The 21,644-nt window shown below is 43.9% G+C and overlaps 1 protein-coding gene across 2 annotated transcripts in view; it reads left to right on the forward strand.

The window, feature by feature from the left end:
* MTA3 (metastasis associated 1 family member 3) overlaps positions 1-20,758 on the forward strand; it is a 264,399-nt gene extending 243,641 nt beyond the window's left edge. Inside the window, exon 19 of one of the 2 annotated variants that reach the window (XM_048843021.2) lies at positions 17,811-20,758. In XM_048843021.2, coding sequence (XP_048698978.2) covers positions 17,811-17,946 — 136 coding nt within the window. In that variant the 3' untranslated portion in view covers positions 17,947-20,758. Of the gene's footprint in view, positions 1-13,654; positions 13,674-17,810 lie in introns of those variants that run through there. The other variant, XM_075127129.1, reaches the window with a different exon arrangement.
* Positions 20,759-21,644: the final 886 nt, after the last annotated feature.

The following is a 21,644-nucleotide window of genomic DNA, read 5'->3' on the forward strand; positions in this document are numbered from 1 at the left end:
AAAACTGGATGCAGTACTCCAGATGTGGCCTCACCAGTGCTGTATAGAGGGGAATAATCACTTCCCTCGATCTGCTGGATATGCTCCGACTAATGCAGCCCAATATGCCATTAGCCTTCTTGGCAACAAGGGCACGCTGCTGACTCATATCCAGCTTCTCGTCCACTGTAATCCCCAGGTCCTTTTCTGCAGAACTGCTGCTTAACCAGTTGGTCCCCAGCCTGTAGTGGTGCATGGGATTCTTCCGTTCTAAGTGCAGGACTCTGCACTTGTCCTTGTTGCCCTCCCCTGCAGCACATTCAGAACACTTTTCTATGCCCCCAACCCCAAACACCACCCGCACAGTCCTTTCCACTTTTCGGGACTTCTTGGTTTTCTCTTCATTCCACCCCCTCAGACAACTTTAACAATGATAGCTGGACCTACACACAATTGTGAAAGTCAGTCCTTCCCTGGTTCCTCCTTTTTCAGTAGGCATCCGAGTGTTTGTGTGCTGTTTCTTGTTCAATAAAAGCAAAGTTTTTTTAATAGTGAATCACCTTTATTTTTTTCTACAAATTGAGACTACAGGCACTACCAGTACATGAACAGGTGTTATCAGTGTTTCTTACAGGACTATAAGGCCCAAAATGACACCATTGCATCCTAGGAAAACTAACACTGGTGACAGATATATACATTACTGGTGCTCATTGTCAGAGTGCTGCATCAAAGCCTCCTTGATTCAAATTGCCCCCCTCTGGGCTCCTCTGACATCTGGCTGCTCAAAATCAGCAGCCAAGCCATCTGCCTCAACATTCCACCCTTGAGCAAACCTTTCACCCTTTGTGTCACAGAGATTATGCAATGTACAGCATGCGGCTGAGACCATGGGAATATTATCCTCATTAAGGTCTAGCCTGCCATAAAGGCATCGCCAGCGTACCTTAAATATGCCAAAGGCACATTCAATGGTCATCGGGCACGTATTTATCCTGTTGTTGAACCGCTTCTTATTGCTGTCCAGGTTTCCTGTGTGAGGTTTCATGAGCCATGACTGGAAGGGGGAAACAGGGTCTCCCAGGATCAGTGTGGGCATTTCAGCATCCCCCCCCTGTAATTTTCTGGTTTGACAAGAAAGTCCCCACTTGCAGCTTTCTGTACAGTCTGGTGTTCCTGAAGATGCATGCATCATGCACCTTCCTGAACCACCTCGCGTTCATGTCAGTGAAATGCCCTCGGTAATCCACAAGCTCCTGCAACACCATGGAGCAGTACCTCTTCCTATTGATGTACTCTGTCACAAGGTGATCTGGTGCCAGAATTGGAATATGTGCACCATTTATCACCCTCCACTGTTTGGGAAACCCATTTCTGCAAAGCCCCCCACTATTTCATGCACATTTCCCAGAGTCACAGCCCTTCATAACAGGATGCAATTTATTGCCCTGCACACTTGCATGAACGCAGCTCCACTGGTTGACTTCCCCACTCCAAATTAATTTGTGACTGACTGGTATCCACACAGCAATTGTCACACACTTCTCTACCAAGTGGGCAGCTCTTATTCTGGTGTCCTTGCACCACAGGTCTGGGGTGAGCTCCTGTCAAGGTTCCTCCCCCACTCTGAACTCTAGGGTACAGATGTGGGGACCTGCGTGAAAAACCTCCTAAGCTTATCTTTACCAGCTTAGGTCAAAACTTCCCCAAGGTACAAAATATTCCACCCGTTGTCCTTGGACTGGCCGCTACCACCACCAAACTAATACTGGTTACTGGGGAAGAGCTGTTTGGACGCGTCCTTCCCCCCAAGATACTTCCCAAAACCTTGCACCCCACTTCCTGGACAAGGTTTGGTAAAAAGCCTCACCAATTTGCCTAGGTGACTACAGACCCAGACCCTTGGATCTTAAGAACAATGAACAATCCTCCCAACACTTGCACCCCCCCTTTCCTGGGAAATGTTGGATAAAAAGCCTCACCAATTTGCATAGGTGACCACAGACCCAAACCCTTGGATATGAGAACAATGAAAAAGCATTCAGTTTTCTTACAAGAAGACTTTTAATAAAAATAGAAGTAAATAGAAATAAAGAAATCCCCCCTGTAAAATCAGGATGGTAGATATCTTACAGGGTAATTAGATTCAAAAACATAGAGAACCCCTCTAGGCAAAACCTTAAGTTACAAAAAAGATACCCAGACAGAAATAGTTATTCTATTCAGCACAATTCTTTTCTCAGCCATTTAAAGAAATCATAATCTAACACATACCTAGCTAGATTACTTACTAAAAGTTCTAAGACTCCATTCCTGGTCTATCCCCTGAAGAAACCAGCATACAGACAGACACAGACCCTTTGTTTCTCTCCCTCCTCCCAGCTTTTGAAAGTATCTTGTCTCCTCATTGGTCATTTTGGTCAGGTGCCAGCGAGGTTACCTTTAGCTTCTTAACCCTTTACAGGTGAGAGGAGCTTTCCCCTGGCCAGGAGGGATTTCAAAGGGGTTTACCCTTCCCTTTATATTTATGACACGCCCCCCCAAATCTCAGCTAGGGTGAAACACTGGCTGGGATTTCTTCCTGGAGCTCTAGGAAAAACAGAGTTAATAAGACACATGCATCTCTAAATATACTACCAAGTACATAAAGACTAACAATATTTTCCACATCTCAAGGACGATTTTAACCAGTTGATTCTGGGAAACTTTCACGGGAGAGTGCATCAGCCACTTTGTTAGAAGCTCCTGAGATGTGTTGGATGTCGAAATCAAAATCTTGGAGAGCTAAACTCCACCGAAGAAGTTTTTTGTTAGTTTCTTTGACAGTGTGAAGCCACTTCAGTGCAGCATGGTCGGTTTGCAGGTGGAAACGCCGTCCCCAAACATATGGGCGTAGCTTTTCCAGAGCGTAGACAATGACGTAACATTCTTTTTCAGTGACTGACCAGTTGCTTTCCCTCTCAGACAGTTTTTTGCTGAGAAACACTACAGGGTGGAATTCTTGATCAGGTCCTTTCTGCATTAAAACTGCTCCCACACCACGCTCAGACGCATCTGTGGTTACTAGGAACGGTTTGTCAAAGTCTGGGGCCCTTAGTACAGGGTCAGACATGAGTGTCGCTTTAAGCTTGTTAAAGGCCTTCTGACACTTTCCGGTCCACTGAACAGCATTTGGCTGTTTCTTTTTGGTTAGTTCTGTCAGTGGGGCAGCGATTTGGCTGTAGTGCAGTACAAATCGTCTGTAATAACCGGCCAAGCCTAAGAAGGATTGAACCTGTTTCTTTGACTTTGGGACAGGCCACTTTTGGATAGCATCCACTTTGGCCTGTAGGGGGCTGATAGTTCCTTGACCCACCTGGTGTCCAAGGTAAGTCACTCTGTTTAGGCCTATTTGACACTTCTTAGCCTTAACAGTTAGTCCTGCCTCCCTTATGCGCTCAAGGACTTTTTGTAGATGTTCCAGGTGGTCTGCCCAGGAATCCGAAAATATGGCCACATCGTCAAGGTAGGCGACTGCATATTCTCCTAATCCCGCTAGGAGACCATCTACAAGTCTTTGGAAAGTGGCGGGTGCATTTCGCAGCCCGAAAGGGAGTACATTAAATTCATACAGCCCGAGATGTGTGATGAAGGCTGACCTTTCCTTGGCAGATTCATCTAGCGGTACCTGCCAGTACCCCTTGGTTAAGTCCAAGGTAGAGATGAACTGGGCCCGTCCCAGTTTCTCTAATAGTTCATCTGTGCGTGGCATTGGATAGTTGTCTGGGCGAGTTACAGCATTTAGCTTACGGTAGTCCACGCAAAAACATATTTCCCCATCTGGTTTGGGAACTAGAACCACTGGAGATGCCCATGCACTTTCAGAGGGGCGGATTACACCCATCTGTAACATATCCTGGATCTCCCGTTCTATAGCAGTTTTAGCTTGAGGAGACACCCGGTAAAGTTGGACCCTAATTGGGTGAGCATTACCTGTGTCAATGGAGTGGTATGCCCGTTCAGTCAGTCCTGGGGTGGCTGAGAATGTTGGCGCGTAGCTAGTGCACAGCTCCTGGATCTGCTGTCGCTGCATACGCCCAAGGGTCATGGAGAGGTTCACCTCTTCCACACCACCACCACATTTCCCTTCGTAGTAAACACCTTCAGGCCACTCAGCGTCGTCTCCTCCCTGGGCTGTAAACTGACAAACCTTTAATTCTCTGGAATAAAAGGGCTTTAGAGAATTAATATGGTACACCTTAGGCTTTCGGTTGGAGGTGGGGAATGCTATGAGATAATTAACAGCTCCCATGCGCTCCTGGACCATGAATGGCCCTTCCCACGATGCTTCCATTTTATGGGCCTGGAGCGCCCTTAAGACCATGACCTGGTCTCCTACTTTGAAGGAACGCTCTCTGGCATGTTTATCATACCAGGCTTTTTGCTCTTTTTGAGCATCCTGTAAGTTTTCTCTAGCAAGGGCTAAAGAGGTTCGGAGGGTGTTTTGTAGGTTGGTTACAAAGTCCAGAATGTTAGTTCCTGGAGAAGGTGTAAATCCCTCCCATTGCTGCTTCACCAACTGCAATGGCCCCTTAACCTCACGGCCATATACAAGTTCAAATGGGGAAAACCCTAAACTGGGATGTGGTACAGCTCTGTAGGCAAAGAGCAACTGCTGCAACACTAGGTCCCAATCATTGGAGTGCTCATTTACGAATTTACGTATCATGGCCCCCAAAGTTCCATTAAACTTCTCCACCATGCCATTTGTTTGATGGTGGTAAGGAGTGGCAACCAAGTGATTTACCCCATGAGCTTCCCAAAGGTTTTTCATAGTTCCTGCCAGGAAATTAGTCCCTGCATCTGTGAGGATGTCGGAGGGCCAACCTACCCTGGCAAAAATGTCTGCTAGTGCCTGGCATACACTTTTAGCCCTGGTGTTGCTTAGAGCTACTGCTTCCGGCCATTGGGTGGCAAAATCCATGAAAGTCAGTATGTACTGCTTTCCTCTGGCTGTCTTTTTCGGAAAAGGACCCAGAATATCCACAGCTACTCGCTGAAATGGAACTTCAATGATGGGGAGTGGCTGGAGAGGGGCTTTGACCTGGTCTTGGGGTTTTCCCACTCTTTGGCACACCTCACAAGACTGGACATAGGTAGAAACATCCTTGCCCATTCCCTCCCAGTGGAATGACCCCCCCAAACGGTCTTTGGTCCTGTTCACCCCAGCATGGCCACTAGGGTGATCATGGGCTAAGCTCAAGAGCTTGGCCCGGTATTTAGTTGGAACTACCAACTGTCTCTGAGGATGCCAGTCTTCCTGGTGTCCACCAGAAAGAGTTTCCTTGTATAAAAGTCCTCTTTCTACAACAAACCTGGATCGATTAGAAGAGCTGAGAGGCGGTGGGTTGCTCCGTGCCGCTGTCCAAGCTCTCTGGAGGCTTTCATCTGCTTCCTGTTCGGTCTGGAACTGTTCCCTTGATGCTGGAGACATCAGTCCCTCATGGGATTGTGGACCTAGGCTTGGTCCCTCTGGAAGTGATATAGGGGATGGAGCTGTTTCTGCTGACTGTGAACCGCTCTCCGCTGGTGCACTATGTTGGGATTCAGGCTCCGGCTGAGCCTCTTGTGTCGGGTTATCGGCTGCTGCCAGTTCAGGGTCGGTGGGGCCCTCTGGTGTTGAGGTTGCAAGTACTGGATTCAGTGCTGACACTGGGTCTGGTGTTGATTGTTCGGCTGGTTCCGGTTCTGGGACTGGTTCCGTCTGGGTCTCTGGGACTGGATCCACTACTGCTGTTGCAGACATTGGCCTGGGGTCCGGGTCCATCACCTCTGACCGGGTCCTGATAGAAGTTTCCGGAACAGAGCTAGGCCTCACGGCTTGTTTAGCCTGGCTGCGGGTGACCGTTCCCACCCTCTTGGCCTGCTTCACATGATTGGCCAAGTCTTCCCCCAACAGCATGGGGATGGGATAATCATCATAGACTGCAAAAGTCCACGTTCCTGACCAGCCCTTGTACTGGACAGGCAACTTGGCTGTAGGCAAATTGAAAGAGTTGGACTTGAAGGGTTGAATCGTCACTTGGATCTCTGGGTTGATTAAATTGGGGTCCACTAAGGAAGCATGGATAGCTGACACTTGTGCTCCGGTGTCCCTCCATGCGGTGACCTTCTTCCCGCCCACACTCACAGTTTCCCTCCGCTCCAAGGGTATCTGGGAGGTATCTGGGCCTGTGGACCTCTGGTGTGATTCCGGTGCAATGAACTGTAATCTGTTGGGGTTCTTGGGGCAGTTGGCCTTTACATGCCCCAGCTCGTTACATTTAAAACATCGTCCAACTGACGGGTCACTGGGGCGAGGAGGGTTGCTGGAGAACGGGGTGGTGGGACGGTAAGGGGTCTGGAGGGTTCTTTGGGAGGTAGGTGGGGCTTTGGGCGGCCCCCGGTAATAGGGTGTGGTCTGGGGTGGTCCCTTCTGGTCTCCGCTCCAACTGCGACCAGTTTTCTTCTTCTCTGCCACCTCCACCCATCTGGCTCCAATCTCTCCTGCCTCAATTACAGTTTTGGGTTTCCCATCTAGGATGTATCTTTCTATTTCCTCAGGAACACCCTCTAAGAATTGTTCCATTTTCATTAGGAAGGGCAAATTTACTGGAGATTCAACACTTGCTTCTGATATCCAGGCATCCCAATGTTTCACAATGTGGTAGGCATGTCGGGTAAATGACATGTCTGGTTTCCACCTTAGGGCTCTGAACCTCCGACGAGACTGCTCGGGTGTTATCCCCATTCTGACTCTCGCCTTGGATTTAAACAGTTCATACTTGTTCATGTGTTCTTTAGGCATTTCAGCTGCCACCTCAGCTAAGGGTCCACTGAGCTGCGGCCTCAGCTCTACCATGTATTGGTCAGTAGAGATGTTGTACCCAAGGCAGGCCCTTTCGAAGTTTTCTAAGAAGACCTCAGTATCATCACCTGCCTTGTAGGTGGGGAACTTTCTGGGATGGGAAGTGGTACCTGGAGAAGGATTGCTAGGGTTTGTTGGTATATTCTGCCGGGCCTTTATCCTCTCCACCTCCTCCACATGCTTCCTCTCTTTTTCCTTCTCCTCCTCCACATGCTTCCTCTCTTTATCCTTCTCCTCCTCCACATGCTTCCTTGCCTCCATTTCCCTCTTGTGGGCAGCCTCCTGTACCTCCTTCTCCAGCCGCATGAGTTCTATCTGTCTTTCATGTTCCCTTTGTTTTTCCTCAGCCTGAAATTTGGCTAATTCCAGCTGTAGTCAAGTTGAGGATTTGGTCATTCTAACCTCTCTGTTTTTAACTAACTTTACACCCGAGGTTTAGAAATAAACAAACAAAACTTGGCTGTAAAATTTTGCTGTGCTGGAATAGAATATCTATTCTCTGATAGTGACTGTCAGCCTACAGAAAAAGACAATTCCCTTGTCTCTGCTCTGGGCCCAAATTAAAGCAAAAAACCTCCAACTACTTGGAAACCTGCTTACCCAGCCCAAAGAAAAAGCAAATGGGTAGAACACACACACCCTATTTACTTTTAGGAAGAAAAGAAAAAAAACAAACTCTGGGTTAGAAGACTGTGAATTTCCCTGCAGAAGTTAAGTACCCTGCCTCCAGGCAAAGAAAACCTGCAATTCACAAAGATAATCCCCTTTTGTCTCTGCTTGGCCACAAAGCAGAGGAAAAACAAGCTGCTTTCAGTTTCAGCTGCTTTCTGGACTTCCTTTCCAAAGGAAAAAAAAAAATTTCCTTTTTAAAATCTGTATTTCTAGTTCAAAAAAATCTCAACTGGATCTCAAAATGATTTCAGGTTAATCCCACCACTATGCCACCATGTCAAGGTTCCTCCCCCACTCTGAACTCTAGGGTACAGATGTGGGGACCTGCATGAAAAACCTCCTAAGCTTATCTTTACCAGCTTAGGTCAAAACTTCCCCAAGGTACAAAATATTCCACCCGTTGTCCTTGGACTGGCCGCTACCACCACCAAACTAATACTGGTTACTGGGGAAGAGCTGTTTGGACACGTCCTTCCCCCCAAAATACTTCCCAAAACCTTGCACCCCACTTTCTGGACAAGGTTTGGTAAAAAGCCTCACCAATTTGCCTAGGTGACTACAGACCCAGACCCTTGGATCTTAAGAACAATGAACAATCCTCCCAACACTTGCACCCCCCCTTTCCTGGGAAATGTTGGATAAAAAGCCTCACCAATTTGCATAGGTGACCACAGACCCAAACCCTTGGATCTGAGAACAATGAAAAAGCATTCAGTTTTCTTACAAGAAGACTTTTAATAAAAATAGAAGTAAACAGAAATAAAGAAATCCCCCCTGTAAAATCAGGATGGTAGATATCTTACAGGGTAATTAGATTCAAAAACATAGAGAACCCCTCTAGGCAAAACCTTAAGTTACAAAAAAGATACCCAGACAGAAATAGTTATTCTATTCAGCACAATTCTTTTCTCAGCCATTTAAAGAAATCATAATCTAACACGTACCTAGCTAGATTACTTACTAAAAGTTCTAAGACTCCATTCCTGGTCTATCCCCTGCAGAAACCAGCACACAGACAGACACAGACCCTTTGTTTCTCTCCCTCCTCCCAGCTTTTGAAAGTATCTTGTCTCCTCATTGGTCATTTTGGTCAGGTGCCAGCGAGGTTACCTTTAGCTTCTTAACCCTTTACAGGTGAGAGGAGCTTTCCCCTGGCCAGGAGGGATTTCAAAGGGGTTTACCCTTCCCTTTACATTTATGACAGCTCCACACACAGTTCCAGGAAGGTGGCTTTCTGCATCTGAAAGTTTTGTAGCACTGCACTTTAGCTGCACTGTTCTTCATCCCACACCTGCATGACGATATGATCCCACCATTCAGTTCTTGTTTTCCAAGCCCAAAAGCGATGGTCTACCCTATGCAGCTACTCTGTGAATGCCAAAAGCAATATCAAGTTGCTCCTCCTATCCATGTCATGCAGAATGTCTGGTGTCTGTGAGTCTTCTTCAGTTAGGAACTTGACGATTAACTTCACTGCCATCCACGATGTCTTATGACAGTTATCAGAGGATAGGAGAGCAGTGCAGGTTACATCCCTTCTCACAAAGATGCCGGGGTGCACAGCAGAGAATGGCCTTTGCAAAAACGCTGCAAAAGAAAGCCAGAAGCCCATGGAGTACTGGGACACAAAGCAATGCATCACAGGACATTTAGCCAGATCTCCAGATGCGCTGCAATCCACTCTGCCTTCCCACAACACCTAGCGACAAAAGGTATCAAGTTGGACTGTGGGATAGGTACTCACATGCTGTCGACAATGGTGCCCCCAGTGTGTACACGATCTGCCAACAGAGGGCTCAAGTATGAACATGAAATTCTGATTTTTATGTCGTCGTCTTTCAGGTGTCATCATCACTTTTGTTGACAGAAATTGGTAGTGTAGACATGGCCTTTTTCTAACCTCTGTCTCTGTCTTGCTGGAGGGTGTCATGGAGTGTGGGAAAGTCAGGGCCCTGCATCCCCCACTTTCTGCGATTCACCATGACTCTCAGCCAGCTGATAAAAGAGAAGGTTTATTAGATGAGACGAACACAGTCTAAAACAGAGCTTGTAGGTACAGAAAACAGGACCCCTGAGTCATGTCCATCTTGGGGAGTGGGGAGCCCAGACCCAAGTTCTGGGTTTCCCCCCGTCTTCCCAGCCAGCTCCAAACTGAAACTCCCTTCAGCAGTCTCACCCAGCCACACACCCCGGCTCCTCCTCCTCCAGCCTTTGTCCAGTTTCCTGGGATGAAGGTGTCACCTGGCCCCAACCCCCTCCTGGGTTCAGGTTACACAGGGCAGCCACCATAGGTTATGTGCTGGCCGTCAAGTATCATTCCTCAGTGAAGTCACACTCTTATATCCTACCACCATTTAGTATCAATGCAGACAGTAAACTAGTAAAACTCCCGTGCAACATTACCAGGTTAATTCTCTCTACTTGCTACTCCGTCACAGAGGGACACAGGCCAAGTCACTTAAAATGAAAGCTCTTTGGGTCAGTTTGTTCTGTGTTTGTACATTGCCTTGCACAAGGGGGTCCTGGCCCATGACTGGGGCTCCTAAGGACTATGATAATACAAAAATAATTATCATAATAATATTAACCTCTCTCTCATTTCGTCCATTTGTTATGGACAAATGACTATTTACCGAACTCACAGGGATGTTGTAAAATTAGGGTCATGAAATACCTGGATGAAAGTAGAATTGTTAATGTCAGAAAATTAAAACAATAACAGTCTAGGATTACTATGAATTTATTAATACAATAATAAAATACTTTCCTTGTCTTTCAAATGGAGATATTTTTTGAATTTAGAATATCAAACCAACCTATGGCAAAAGTCTCCTCTCTTGCCTGTAGTGTGTTTTTATTCTGTATTCTGCAATAGAAGTTCTATATGGAATTTAAATGCTGGTTATGCAAGAGATCAGTGAGGTGGATCATTGCTCCAGCGTGCAGCTCAATAAGGAGAATTTTGCCCTTAATCTCCTGGTAAATAATAAATAATTTTGATTCTCAATCCTTTCCAAATGACGAAGAGCCTCTTATTCACAGTGCTTACATATGGCATTATATCAGACACAGAATACCGAGACGCTCATCCAAAAATAGCCAGTCAGAACATATATTCTTGCAAGAAAAGAATATGTATTATTAATGAAAGAAAAACATTATATATTTCCCTGAACCCCAGATGAGATTATAACCTATGACACTGTAAAATGTACTGTACAGACCAATAAAGCCCAGATAAAACCAATTATCCTGAAGTAATCACACAAAGCAAGAAAAAGAAACAAAAAAGAATTTGCTCATAAAAATCTTACCCTGCAACGCCCCCCAAAAATGTTTCTTGTATTGCACATAGGTCTCTTTACTAAAATCCTACCCAACATTATAATTGCAGAAGGTCAGGTAAATATCATTTCAGGTAGTGGTGGGTTTTTCTAGGGGAAAATACTGACAGGATCAAATGTCTTCTCCTACAGAGCTAAACGCTCAAGAAAAGTGAAAAGCAGGATTTTATTATATTTGTATTGAAAACAGAAACTAAAGATAGCAATGGTGTTTTGAACATACTGTCTTCTTCAGAAATGATTTGTAAAGCAAAGTGCTAGATTAAAATGAGTCTTACTTTAAGCACATGTGTGATCCTATTAAAGTCAGTGGGACTCCCCACATGATTGAAATTAGGCACTTGCTGAATCTGGGCCTAAATGATTAAATGTATGAGTTGAGATTTTCAGTGCAGTATAGTGGAAATCCTTAATGGACAAGGTGTGTCTAAACCAGGCCCACCAACATCAATTCCGGGACCTAGGGCAGAACAGTCAATGGTTCCCCCGCTGGTGCCCAATAAGACGCCGGCTGTGCTTCTGGGCATGCTCTTCTGGCATGACCAGGGCTGCCTGCCCGCCTGCCTTTGCCACTGCTGGTACCACCCCTCGCACGCCTAGGAGCATAGGCACCGACTGCAAGATTTCCAGTGGTGCTCAACACCTTACTCCATCATAGGCCCCTTCCCCCAATGTCCCACCCCTGCCCCACCTCTTCCCACCCCTGTTCCGTCCCCTCCCCCAAGGGCGCTCCATATACAACTAGTGCCTCTCCATAGTTGGGGGGCATGATCTAAAGGGCAGGGCACATGCCGCCCTCCCTGCCCAGCCCAGGGCCACCACCACGCTCTCCCCACCCCATGTACCTGGGGGGTGGGCACTTTGTCCTCCTGCTGGGCCTGTCTCCCCTCCCCGCAGCATGTTCTGCCATGCTCCCTGGTGGGCAGGAGCAGGAGGGAGCTGCTTTTACCGCCAGCCCCTCCTAATCGCTGCTCTGAAGCCTGGGCCTGGGCAGGGAGCGGAAGTCAGCTTCCCAGCCAGGCTCTCTCAGGCAGCCACCACACAGGGCTGCAGAGCAGAGTCTCAGTGGCTTGAACAAGGGGCTGGTGCCGCCCCTTCCACTCCTGGCATCTGGGCCATGCATGGCCCAGGTCTGCCCCGCCCTACCTCTTCCCATCCACTGCTCCTTCCCCTCCCCCAAGTGCTTCCAGCATGCCACCAAACAGCTGACAGCGGTGGGTGGGAGGCACTGGGGGGAGATGGGGATGAGCTGATTGGCAGGGCCTGCTGCCAGCTGGAGGTGCTGCGGGGGGAGGAGGGACCTGCTGGTGGGTGCCTAGGAGCCCTGTGGCCTGCCCGAACAATTTAAAAGGGCCTGGGCTCCTGGCCACCACCACTGCTACCGCAGTAGCAGCGATGGCCAGGTGCCCCAGGCCCTTTTAAATCGCTCAGGCTCCTGGGCAATTGCCCCCTTTGCTAGCCCCCCCTCCCAGTGGGCCTGGTCTAAACTCATTGTCCTGCAAGATGTCAATCATGGTACCTGGCGCAGAATGGGAAACACTGTCAAGTGCTTAAAGCACAAGGCCTAGGAATCAGAACTCCTGGTTTCTAGTGCCACTCCCGCTCCTGATTGATTAGTCGTACTGCGCTCTCTTTTTTCCTCTCTAAAACAGATGCAACAATCACTGTCCCACAGGGACGTTGTAATGATGAAAGATGCTACAGTGTAATTGTGAATTAATGTGCTACAGTAGGAGTATTTCAGGATGAATCAAAAATAACATTTTATTCCAATTTTATCTGACTTATTGAGCGATCTTCCCCTCATTTTGTTGCTAGGCTCAGAAAAAATGTCCACTATCATGTTGATGCTGCTTTGGGTCTAGCTTTGAATCATGTTTTCGTTATCTATGTCCAGAAGGACAGTTTTTCTGAGAAGTAAGTGGATGAGCATGAAAAGTGATATTGGTAAAATGCAAAATTAGAATCTTTATATGTGAGGTAAAAAATGGGAGAAATGAGATTCATCACCCGGCTGACACAGTATAAATTATTCAGTGTACAGGAATCAATTTGGGGCCTCCTTGCTCTGCAAACCTGAACTGTAGACAGCTTTCCAAGCTCCATGGGGTGGGTATATATTAGTAAATTCAAGGTAATCTTGTTTTTTAATGAATCTTCCTTTAGTAGAAAAAAATCTTGGAACAATATCTGGAATTTGGTAACTTATCCAAACTGAACAAAATATTTCTGTCTTTTGAGATTCACTTATTGTTAGTGGCAAATGGAAATGTGTCTAATGATCAACTAGGCTAGGATGGAACAAGAAGATTGGTGAACTGAACTTAAAAAACTCAAGAACCTGCTTTCCGTGTTCCAGATACTGCCTGAAGAGGGGTATGTATCTGTAGAAAGTTAAGCTGCAGGAAATGATTAAGCACCAACAAATAACAGGAGGCCAGATTCTGCTCTCCCTTACACACTGGTGTAAATGGAGAGTGGCTCCACAGAAGTCTATAGAATTCATTTAATATGAATAGGGAATCTGACCTTGTGCATAAATGGAGTGGGGAACAGGAGTGAGGGTTAAACTTTGATATTAAAAAAGCAAATCACGTTTTTAATTAATGTGTTTATGGCCTTTCATCAAACTGTTCAAATGAGAGCAAAAACACAGTGCTTTCTACCACATATTTTAAATTGCCAGGGTTAAATGAGAGCAGTTTGTTTTCTTTCTCTGTTTAGCAAGATTTATCATATCAAATATTTAAATTTTGTATCACTTTCTTTTAAGTTAATTTGTATACCCTGAACATCACTGTAACTGACATTGCTGTCAGAGACAACCCCCATACTGAAGTCTGTTAAGGAAGCCCAGCTGAATAATCAGACCACTTCCTGAACTACTGGCAAGCTCAGAGGAACACAGAAGCTACAGGTAAACAGAAATATAAAACCGAGACATGGGAAAACAGTAAATATTAGAACCAAAGAGAGTGAGCACTCAAGTGCTAAAGTAAAGGTCCAAAAATAAATTCCAAAACCTCCTAGACTTTTATAATAATACTTTGCACTGCAGTAGTGCCCTCTGAGGATCTCAAAACACCTTTAAAGTATTAGTGAATTAAGCCATTTTCAGGGGAAATTTAAGCACAAAAGGTTAGGTGACAATCAAGGTGGTGCACAAAATCTGTGACAAAACTGGAACTATATTATTATTAATAGCATTGTTTGTTTATTATTTTTTATTACTTGTATTACAGTGGTGTCTAGCGATGCCATTATTCTAGGCACTGTACAAACACATGGTAAGAGATAGTCCAGACGCAGGGTGGCAGGGGAAACAGAAAAAGAAAAATGTGAATTGATTTGCTCCACGTCACACAGCAGATCAGTGGTAGATCTGGGAATCAAACCCAGCTGTCTTGAGTGCTAGTCTGTGCTTCAAACACAGGACCAAGATCCTTCCTCTCCACAAAGAAAAGTTACAATGAAAATGTTACTTTGTCTTTAATATCTATAGCTGATCATTAGAATAAAACTATCTGAGCAATGGGTAAGCAGGTTTAATGATAACCTGCTTTCTGAAAACATGACATAATGCTAGTAAGACATTCTGGTTGTATCTTTCCAAAGTGACAAGAATGTCTCTTGACTATTGTTCACAGAGAATAGTTTCTCTCCATAAATATTGATGTAAAATCTGAAAAGAACTATGGGGGGAGGAAGGGGAAAGAAGCTTCTGTGGTATTAGAAAAGAGTCATCTCATACATTTAGAGCAAACTCTTAAAATATTTAAATGATGTTCAGGCCTTTGAGCAGCACCTCCAGACATAGACTCTTGAATCTCATAAATTGCATACCATTCAAAGTGTCATCTGTACTAGGCTGTCAGTGTAACCAAGAAGGCCCCATATGAACTGCTGTCTAATAGCCTGATACTTATCAATACCCCTCACCCCTTGCTCTTAGTTAGAGCATTTCATAAAGCAGCTTATTTTAAAAAGACAGCATTTAAGGTTTATCAGTCTTGACACCCTTTGTGCCTTCTAAGCAATTTCCTCCCAGTTACTCTCATTTTTTGAATTATGTGCAAAACTGACCTGAAAATATTACTGTAATGTAACAACTAAATGACACACACCAGGCCAATTTCCTTTTGAGGGTTTGGTTCATTTCCATATATACCTCTAGTTTCTATTGGACTAGAAATATAATTCTTTTTAATTAGAATTTCTAATGACATCTTTAACTCATCACACTTCAAAGACTAATATAAAAATCAAAGGGAAAAGCAGGGGAATGGCAATCACGCTTTCATAACAACTGTAAAGGATGTTATCACCATTAAAGATATTAAATCCATTCATCCACCATAACTACCACCAGACGATAAAAACCTTACATTTCTTAAAAAAAATAAATTGACCTAGGCACATGAAATTGAACTTCAAAGGTGACTCTTCCCTTACGTCACTCCACTGTGTGTGTGTGTATAGAGAGAAAAGGTGAAATGTTGTGAGTGGAAGACGGACTGTAAGCCTTATCTCTGAATTTTGTATCTTATGTCAGCTAGTGCCACAGCCTTAACATTGTTGTTAACATGATGTTTATAAATGCAGGGGCGTTATAAAGTGTGATGGGTGAATCTCAAAAGCTTTGGCTGTATTTAGATTTCAAACTCCTCAGAGCTTTTGGCCATCAGTAAAATGATCATCTAAATGTTCATGTGCTTAATCAAACCTATTGTGGTTCCTATTCTTCTCGTCTTTTTTAAGGAAACACAACCCTTAAATAATAATAAAAAATAGCTCTGGATGTGTTTACACAACCCTAGTTAACTAGAAATACTGGGCCGGCTCCACAGCTGGTGTCAAGTGACATAATTCTGGTGACAACATTTACTTCAATGGAGCTGTGCTGATTTACACTAAGTATCTGGTCCACTATTACGACGTCTTGCTTGACATAATGAGGCTAAAACATGTATCCTCTTGGTTCTGCTTTTCCTTACACTGATTTTACACTGGTGTAAGTGAGATCAGAATCAGGCCTTTTGACTTTATTTTTTTTTCATTGACTAATGATATCAAAACAGTGTATCATTTTAATATAATTACATGTTATGTCAGTTGTAACTCTATAACATTGGAGCATATTCGTTGATCTGTGTATTGAATCAGGTGAATTGTGCTTGTGAATGAAATACAAAACATAGGATTATAATTAAGCTCCTCACTCTGTTCTGTTACTGAAGGTTGTGTTGGCTTTTAATCAAGTTTTACAAGAGTGAATTTTATGATGCATTGTCTTCTGGGATCTTTGACAGCTTGTAAGGTTGCCATATTAACATTTCAAAATGGCAAATTATAATCTGATTTCTAAATATTTGAGACAGAACCAGTGGTATCTAGTTGAGCACTAACAGTGTTAGTCCTTTATATTCAAGCTTTGAAAACAAAATAGAGGCCCAATCCTGCAAGTACCTAGGGGAATGATCCTTATTTAAATCAATGTGACTTCTGTTGTGAGCAACAACTTCTCACAGCACTAAGGGATTATAAATTCAGGTCTATATTTATGCTAGGAATGGACACTTTTTAAGGGAGACAGTGTACATGTCTAGGCCTTACTATTCAGTATTCACTTCCTTCCCAGTCAATCAGAAATATCTTAAGGTTTAAAATTACGCTGCCTTGTCACATGATAGCACTTTATTAACTCTTTGAAGCTCATATATTTCCAGGATGGTGTTAAAATAGCAGGTTTAATTTTTCTGACTGTGTTTTTCCTGGTCTTTGAGCTATACAGATGTCTTGCCTGATACTGAATAATCCTGGATCCTAACCTGCTATATTCTAGGGCATGAGAGTGGAAACCATGGTAGTGTATTGTGGCTTATATTGTTTTGATGTCGTTATGATAACTAAATGTCTCTGTGTACACATTAAATAAAATAGTCAAATGGTTTTACCTGTAAGACACCCTCTCATGTCTAAACCATACTTCATATAATACTCTAGTACCCTCTGTTTATTGTTGGCTGCTTGTTTTATTTTGGTCACTATGTTCTGCTTTATAAATGGACATGGCCAAAGCCCCATGTACTCTGCGGCAAATTTTGCAGCAGCTTCAGATAAATCTGTAAAAATGGACAGTTTTATTGAATTCAATATGAAAATGAATAAAGTCAGTTCAATAGCTCCTGTTATTTATTTTGATATTTAATTCAATTTTATGTTGGACTCACATTTTCAGTATGCCACAGATTGTCATATTTAGGTTTCAGAGTTAACAGTCCATTAAGATGAATGTGGGCAATTCCCTCCTTTAAACAATTGTTTCAGGCTCTCTGCAGACTCAGGCAGACATCACTGTACTTTGAGATTCCAATAAAAACCACAAGGCCATCTTTAGTGAATGTGTTTGATTTATAATCTGCAAATATGAAGTGAATTTAGTGCTTGTGAAAGGTGCCAGATTGACAGATCTACAGAACAGATACCATGCAAATAATGCCAGTGGAGATTGCTCCAAACCCACCCCTTCTGCATGCTCCATCATTTCTTGGGGGGTGTGGTAATGCTCACTCTAAGCCATTTCAATCCTGTGCTGAAATCACAAACAAGGATGCAACTGAGTACCAGTTCTGGCACAAGGTGTTGGTTTTATTTATTTATTTATTTATTTTAATGTAAACACTTAACAGACACCACCAACTTACTCTTCTTTGGCCACTTAAAGGTCATTGGCTGGCAGCAGCTCTGAGTCACAAACGACTGGATTCATTTGGGTTACCTAGAAGTCTCCATATCCCAAAACTAGCATGTCCACTCTGATAGGGTTTAAGTAATGGAGCATTTGGTTTTTATTTTTGATAGCGAGCAGCTGAGCAGAGTTTAGGGCAGAAATTTACCCTTCTCTCTCTCTCTCTCTTCCTTCCATGCAGAAAATTTCGTAAACAGTTCACCCGGTCACAGTTAAAAAGAGCTTCCAGAACACCTTGTGCTCCAATCACTGTGACGACAAAGTCCCTTGTGAACCACAGGCTAGTATGGACGGAACCAGCAACCATCATGCACTGAAGATATAGCAGCAACACAATCACATCAGTTTTTTACATTGCAAATGCCGATGTGAAAAGATATTCTGAGTCTTAACATATATAAAAAACAAATACTGGGGGGCCAGATTGCAGCTGACTCCTGTGTTCTGGACGTGACACAACTGCAGCCCTTGCATTCTCCTTGTGTGCAAGGACTGTTACTGGCTACCAGTGTTAGCCTGTCTCATTAGGGGCATGCAGACAGTCCCACTCTTCTCTCCACACCAGTCGTCAGAGTTGGCTGATCACTGAGTGGGAATACACTGTTCCTGTTAAGGGGTGTGGTTGCTGCATGCTTCCTCTGTACTTGCCTATGCCTTCTGGAGCTCCTGGTGGGGGATTGGTGCAGAACTACACCACCTGGATCATTGTTTTTAAAGCACAGTTTAGCTAATAGGGCCATATTTTCAAAATTGGCCATTGACTGTGGGTGTCTGGATTTTCAATGTTCAACTTGAGGCACCTTGGGTCTGATTTTTAAAAGTATTGAGTATCCATAACTCCAACTGAGGGCAAATAAAGGAGATGTGGGTGTTCAGCACTTCTGAAAGGCCAAAGGTCTCTAAAATGGGGCACTCATTTTTCAAAACGTTGGCTGAGTAAGCTTTGGTGTGATCCAGAAAACTATTAATGTGAGTGGACCTCCCCTGGACTAGTTGCATGTTTAGGGGCTACTCCCATTATTTATTTATATATGTATGTATGTATTTCAATTTACAATGACGTAAAAGCACCTCTCTGGGTGCCTTTGATATAATTCAAAATAACAATTCAACAACAAAAAACCTGCAACAGATCCCTGTTGAAACTCCACCCCAACACAAACAAATTGGAGGGATTTTTTCCCATCAAAACTCCTTCTCCAATAAACAAATACCACCTTAGTCAGATGGGCAAAAAGATGGGTTTCACAGCATGATCTGAAATTCACAGGTCCCAGACTGTTTTGGGTGAAAGGTGGAAGCTTGTTCCACAGCTGAGGGGTCATCCTGGAGAATGCTGTATCTTTAGCGCCAGCTTTGAGGGGACTTCAACGTATCTATTTCTGCAGTCGGGAACAGCTGCAGGATGGCATAGAGACAGAGGTAGGTCTGAACTGAGTCAGAAAGGGAAGATGCCAATAATTCACCAGACTGGCAGCATCAAGTGTTGGTTTCTTGAAGCAAGGTCACCCAGATGCTTCCTTAAGAAAAGTAGGTACTTGGATCTCCCAAAGGGAGGTGATGACAATCTACACCAGTGCTGCACTTAGTCCTTCACCACTGTTCACCAGACAGGAAAGCCGACAGCTCAAATCAAATGTGTTGTGTTCACAAAATCTGTTATTTCCTCACAACAGGAGGGATTCTCAGTAGGTACTGGAAGGAGACAGCCTGTTCTCATTAGCGAGAATTGCAGGAGCCAGCCTTTGTAACCAGCAGAAGTGGAAACACCTTCTGTGTAATGAATTCCTTCCCCCTCAAAGTTACAAAACGTCATTATTTAGCAAAGTACATGATTAAAACTATGGAAAACTTGCACAGGAAAAAGCTGTGTCTCCCACAAACATCCCTGAAATCATATGCAGCAAATTCATTTTCAAAATGTCATGTAAATGTGTGGTTTCAGAGCAACAGCCGTGTTAGTCTGTATTCGCAAAAAGAAAAGGAGTACTTGTGGAACCTTAGAGACTAACCAATTTATTTGAGCATAAGCATCGGATGCATCTGATGAAGTGAGCTGTAGCTCACGAAAGCTTATGCTCAAATAAATTGGTTAGTCTCTAAGGTGCCACAAGTACTCCTTTTCTTCTTATGTAAATGTGTGGTTGTGGGCTTTGTGTCTGGTTTCCCTGCCTTACTGAGTTTGAACTAGACATTTTCTTTTACAGTTTCAGGGTAGTACAGTGTCCAATGATTATTTTCTAAAATCCTGTGTATTCTGTGTGTTCTCTTCTGCTTTTGAAGTAAATATTTGTATACTTGTAATAGTCTGTGGTGAAGTTGATGGTTTTTCTCTCTTCCTCTGAGAGAAAACTCTTAACACTGTTTATTGTTATGTAACCAGCTGCCTGATTCAGTCAAACTTTTGTTTCAAGAAATCTGAGGCAATATGGTTACTCCTTATATACTTTGCTTTTGGCAATGTTTGTTGATAAATGTGCCTGGGGAGTTATTTTAAAATATGCTTTAAGAAGAAAATCTTCTCCAAAGCATACAGCTCACTTAGTCTGGGAGTCATAGAACTCCACAGGAAGTCATATCCTGCCCCCACACTTTGCTGAGCAGGAGTGGAACCATTTCCCAGGCTAGAATAACTCTCACAACTCTCATGTCTGGAGAACCTGTTCATTAGACTTATCCCAGCCAGTCTCACCTCCAAGGTCCGTTATGTGCAGCTGAACAGAGGGTCCCCAGAGAATCTAGGCTCTCCATACTTTGTGTACGTCCTTTGTCCAGCCTCCTTGAATCTTACCTCTCCCAGAGGGCAGTCTGCAGCCACACAAATGAGACAGGATTTGCCTGTCAATTTTAAGCTTAATAGAAAATGAGAGGGGAAGAGAAATTGAAAGATGTTTGATTATGCTTGCATTGTAAAGGGTTATGCTTCAGCAGGAAATTGTGGCACATCCAGCATGATACCATGCAGCGATACACTTCCTGTTGACTCAGACTCTCTCACGCTCCAAGACAGGAACCAGTCGCAGAGGCTGAGAAAGCGAATGCAGCCAGGCTAGGTTACAGCAGCATCAGTACTCTGTTTACATTAACAGTTATTTCTTGTTGTTAGTTAAATAAAGCAGTCATCCTAAAGCCTGTCTTTGTCATCTCTGATGAGATACAGTAGTTACAGTGTTGTAAAACCACACAAAGTTGAAGGTAGCCTTTTTGGTCTGGAGAACTTATTATAAAAACTAGGATGTTCACATTGCCTATTTCAGCTGTATAACTGCTTCCTTTGCCCCATAATATAGTGGGCGCTATTTTCAGAATATTTAAAAAAAACACTGTCCAGTGCAAGGCGGAACAGATTGTTTAGCATAAGTAGTTAGCACCTGTTGTAAGGGACCCTTCAAGGTAGAGTGGCCCATTAACAGCTCTGCAGTTACGAGACAAAAGGAGGGGGTTAGTGTGCTACAGATTGTTGTAATAAGCCATAAATGAATGGCTCAACAAAACAATAATAGCCACTGATGCAGAACAAGTACACAGGCTCAAGCTAAAGGAACCCAGGAAGCATGAGAGAGAAGGAGTATCTGAGAATGCAGGCATCATGCTCCAGTGAATACACTGTAGAAAGCAGCATGAAAGAAAAATGCTCAGCTTATGGGCAAGGGCGTATGCTCCCGTGCTGCAGCAACCAGGAATAAAATATAGCAGTACATGCAGTGACCGAGGGGATGCAGAGACTTCCAGTGAACAGGAGGAGATCCTCAGCAGATCCAGAGACTTAGTGTACATGATCTTCAGAAGAAGGCTGCCAGCCATTCAACTGACATATTGCAACTATGGTATTATATCAACAACTACTTTGATTCCATCTGGACTGTGGAGCCAGCTACCATGTAATTCCAGCAACACTGATCAACATCAATATTAGACTGTAAAATTTGCTCATGTCTTGTACAATAAAACCAGCCTGAGGCCAGGGGGTAAATTCAGGCTGTTGACAAGAAACTCACAAAACAAGAGATGTTAA

The sequence above is a fragment of the Caretta caretta genome, chromosome 3, assembly GCF_965140235.1.
Source record: "Caretta caretta isolate rCarCar2 chromosome 3, rCarCar1.hap1, whole genome shotgun sequence".
Taxonomy (NCBI): domain Eukaryota; kingdom Metazoa; phylum Chordata; order Testudines; family Cheloniidae; genus Caretta; species Caretta caretta.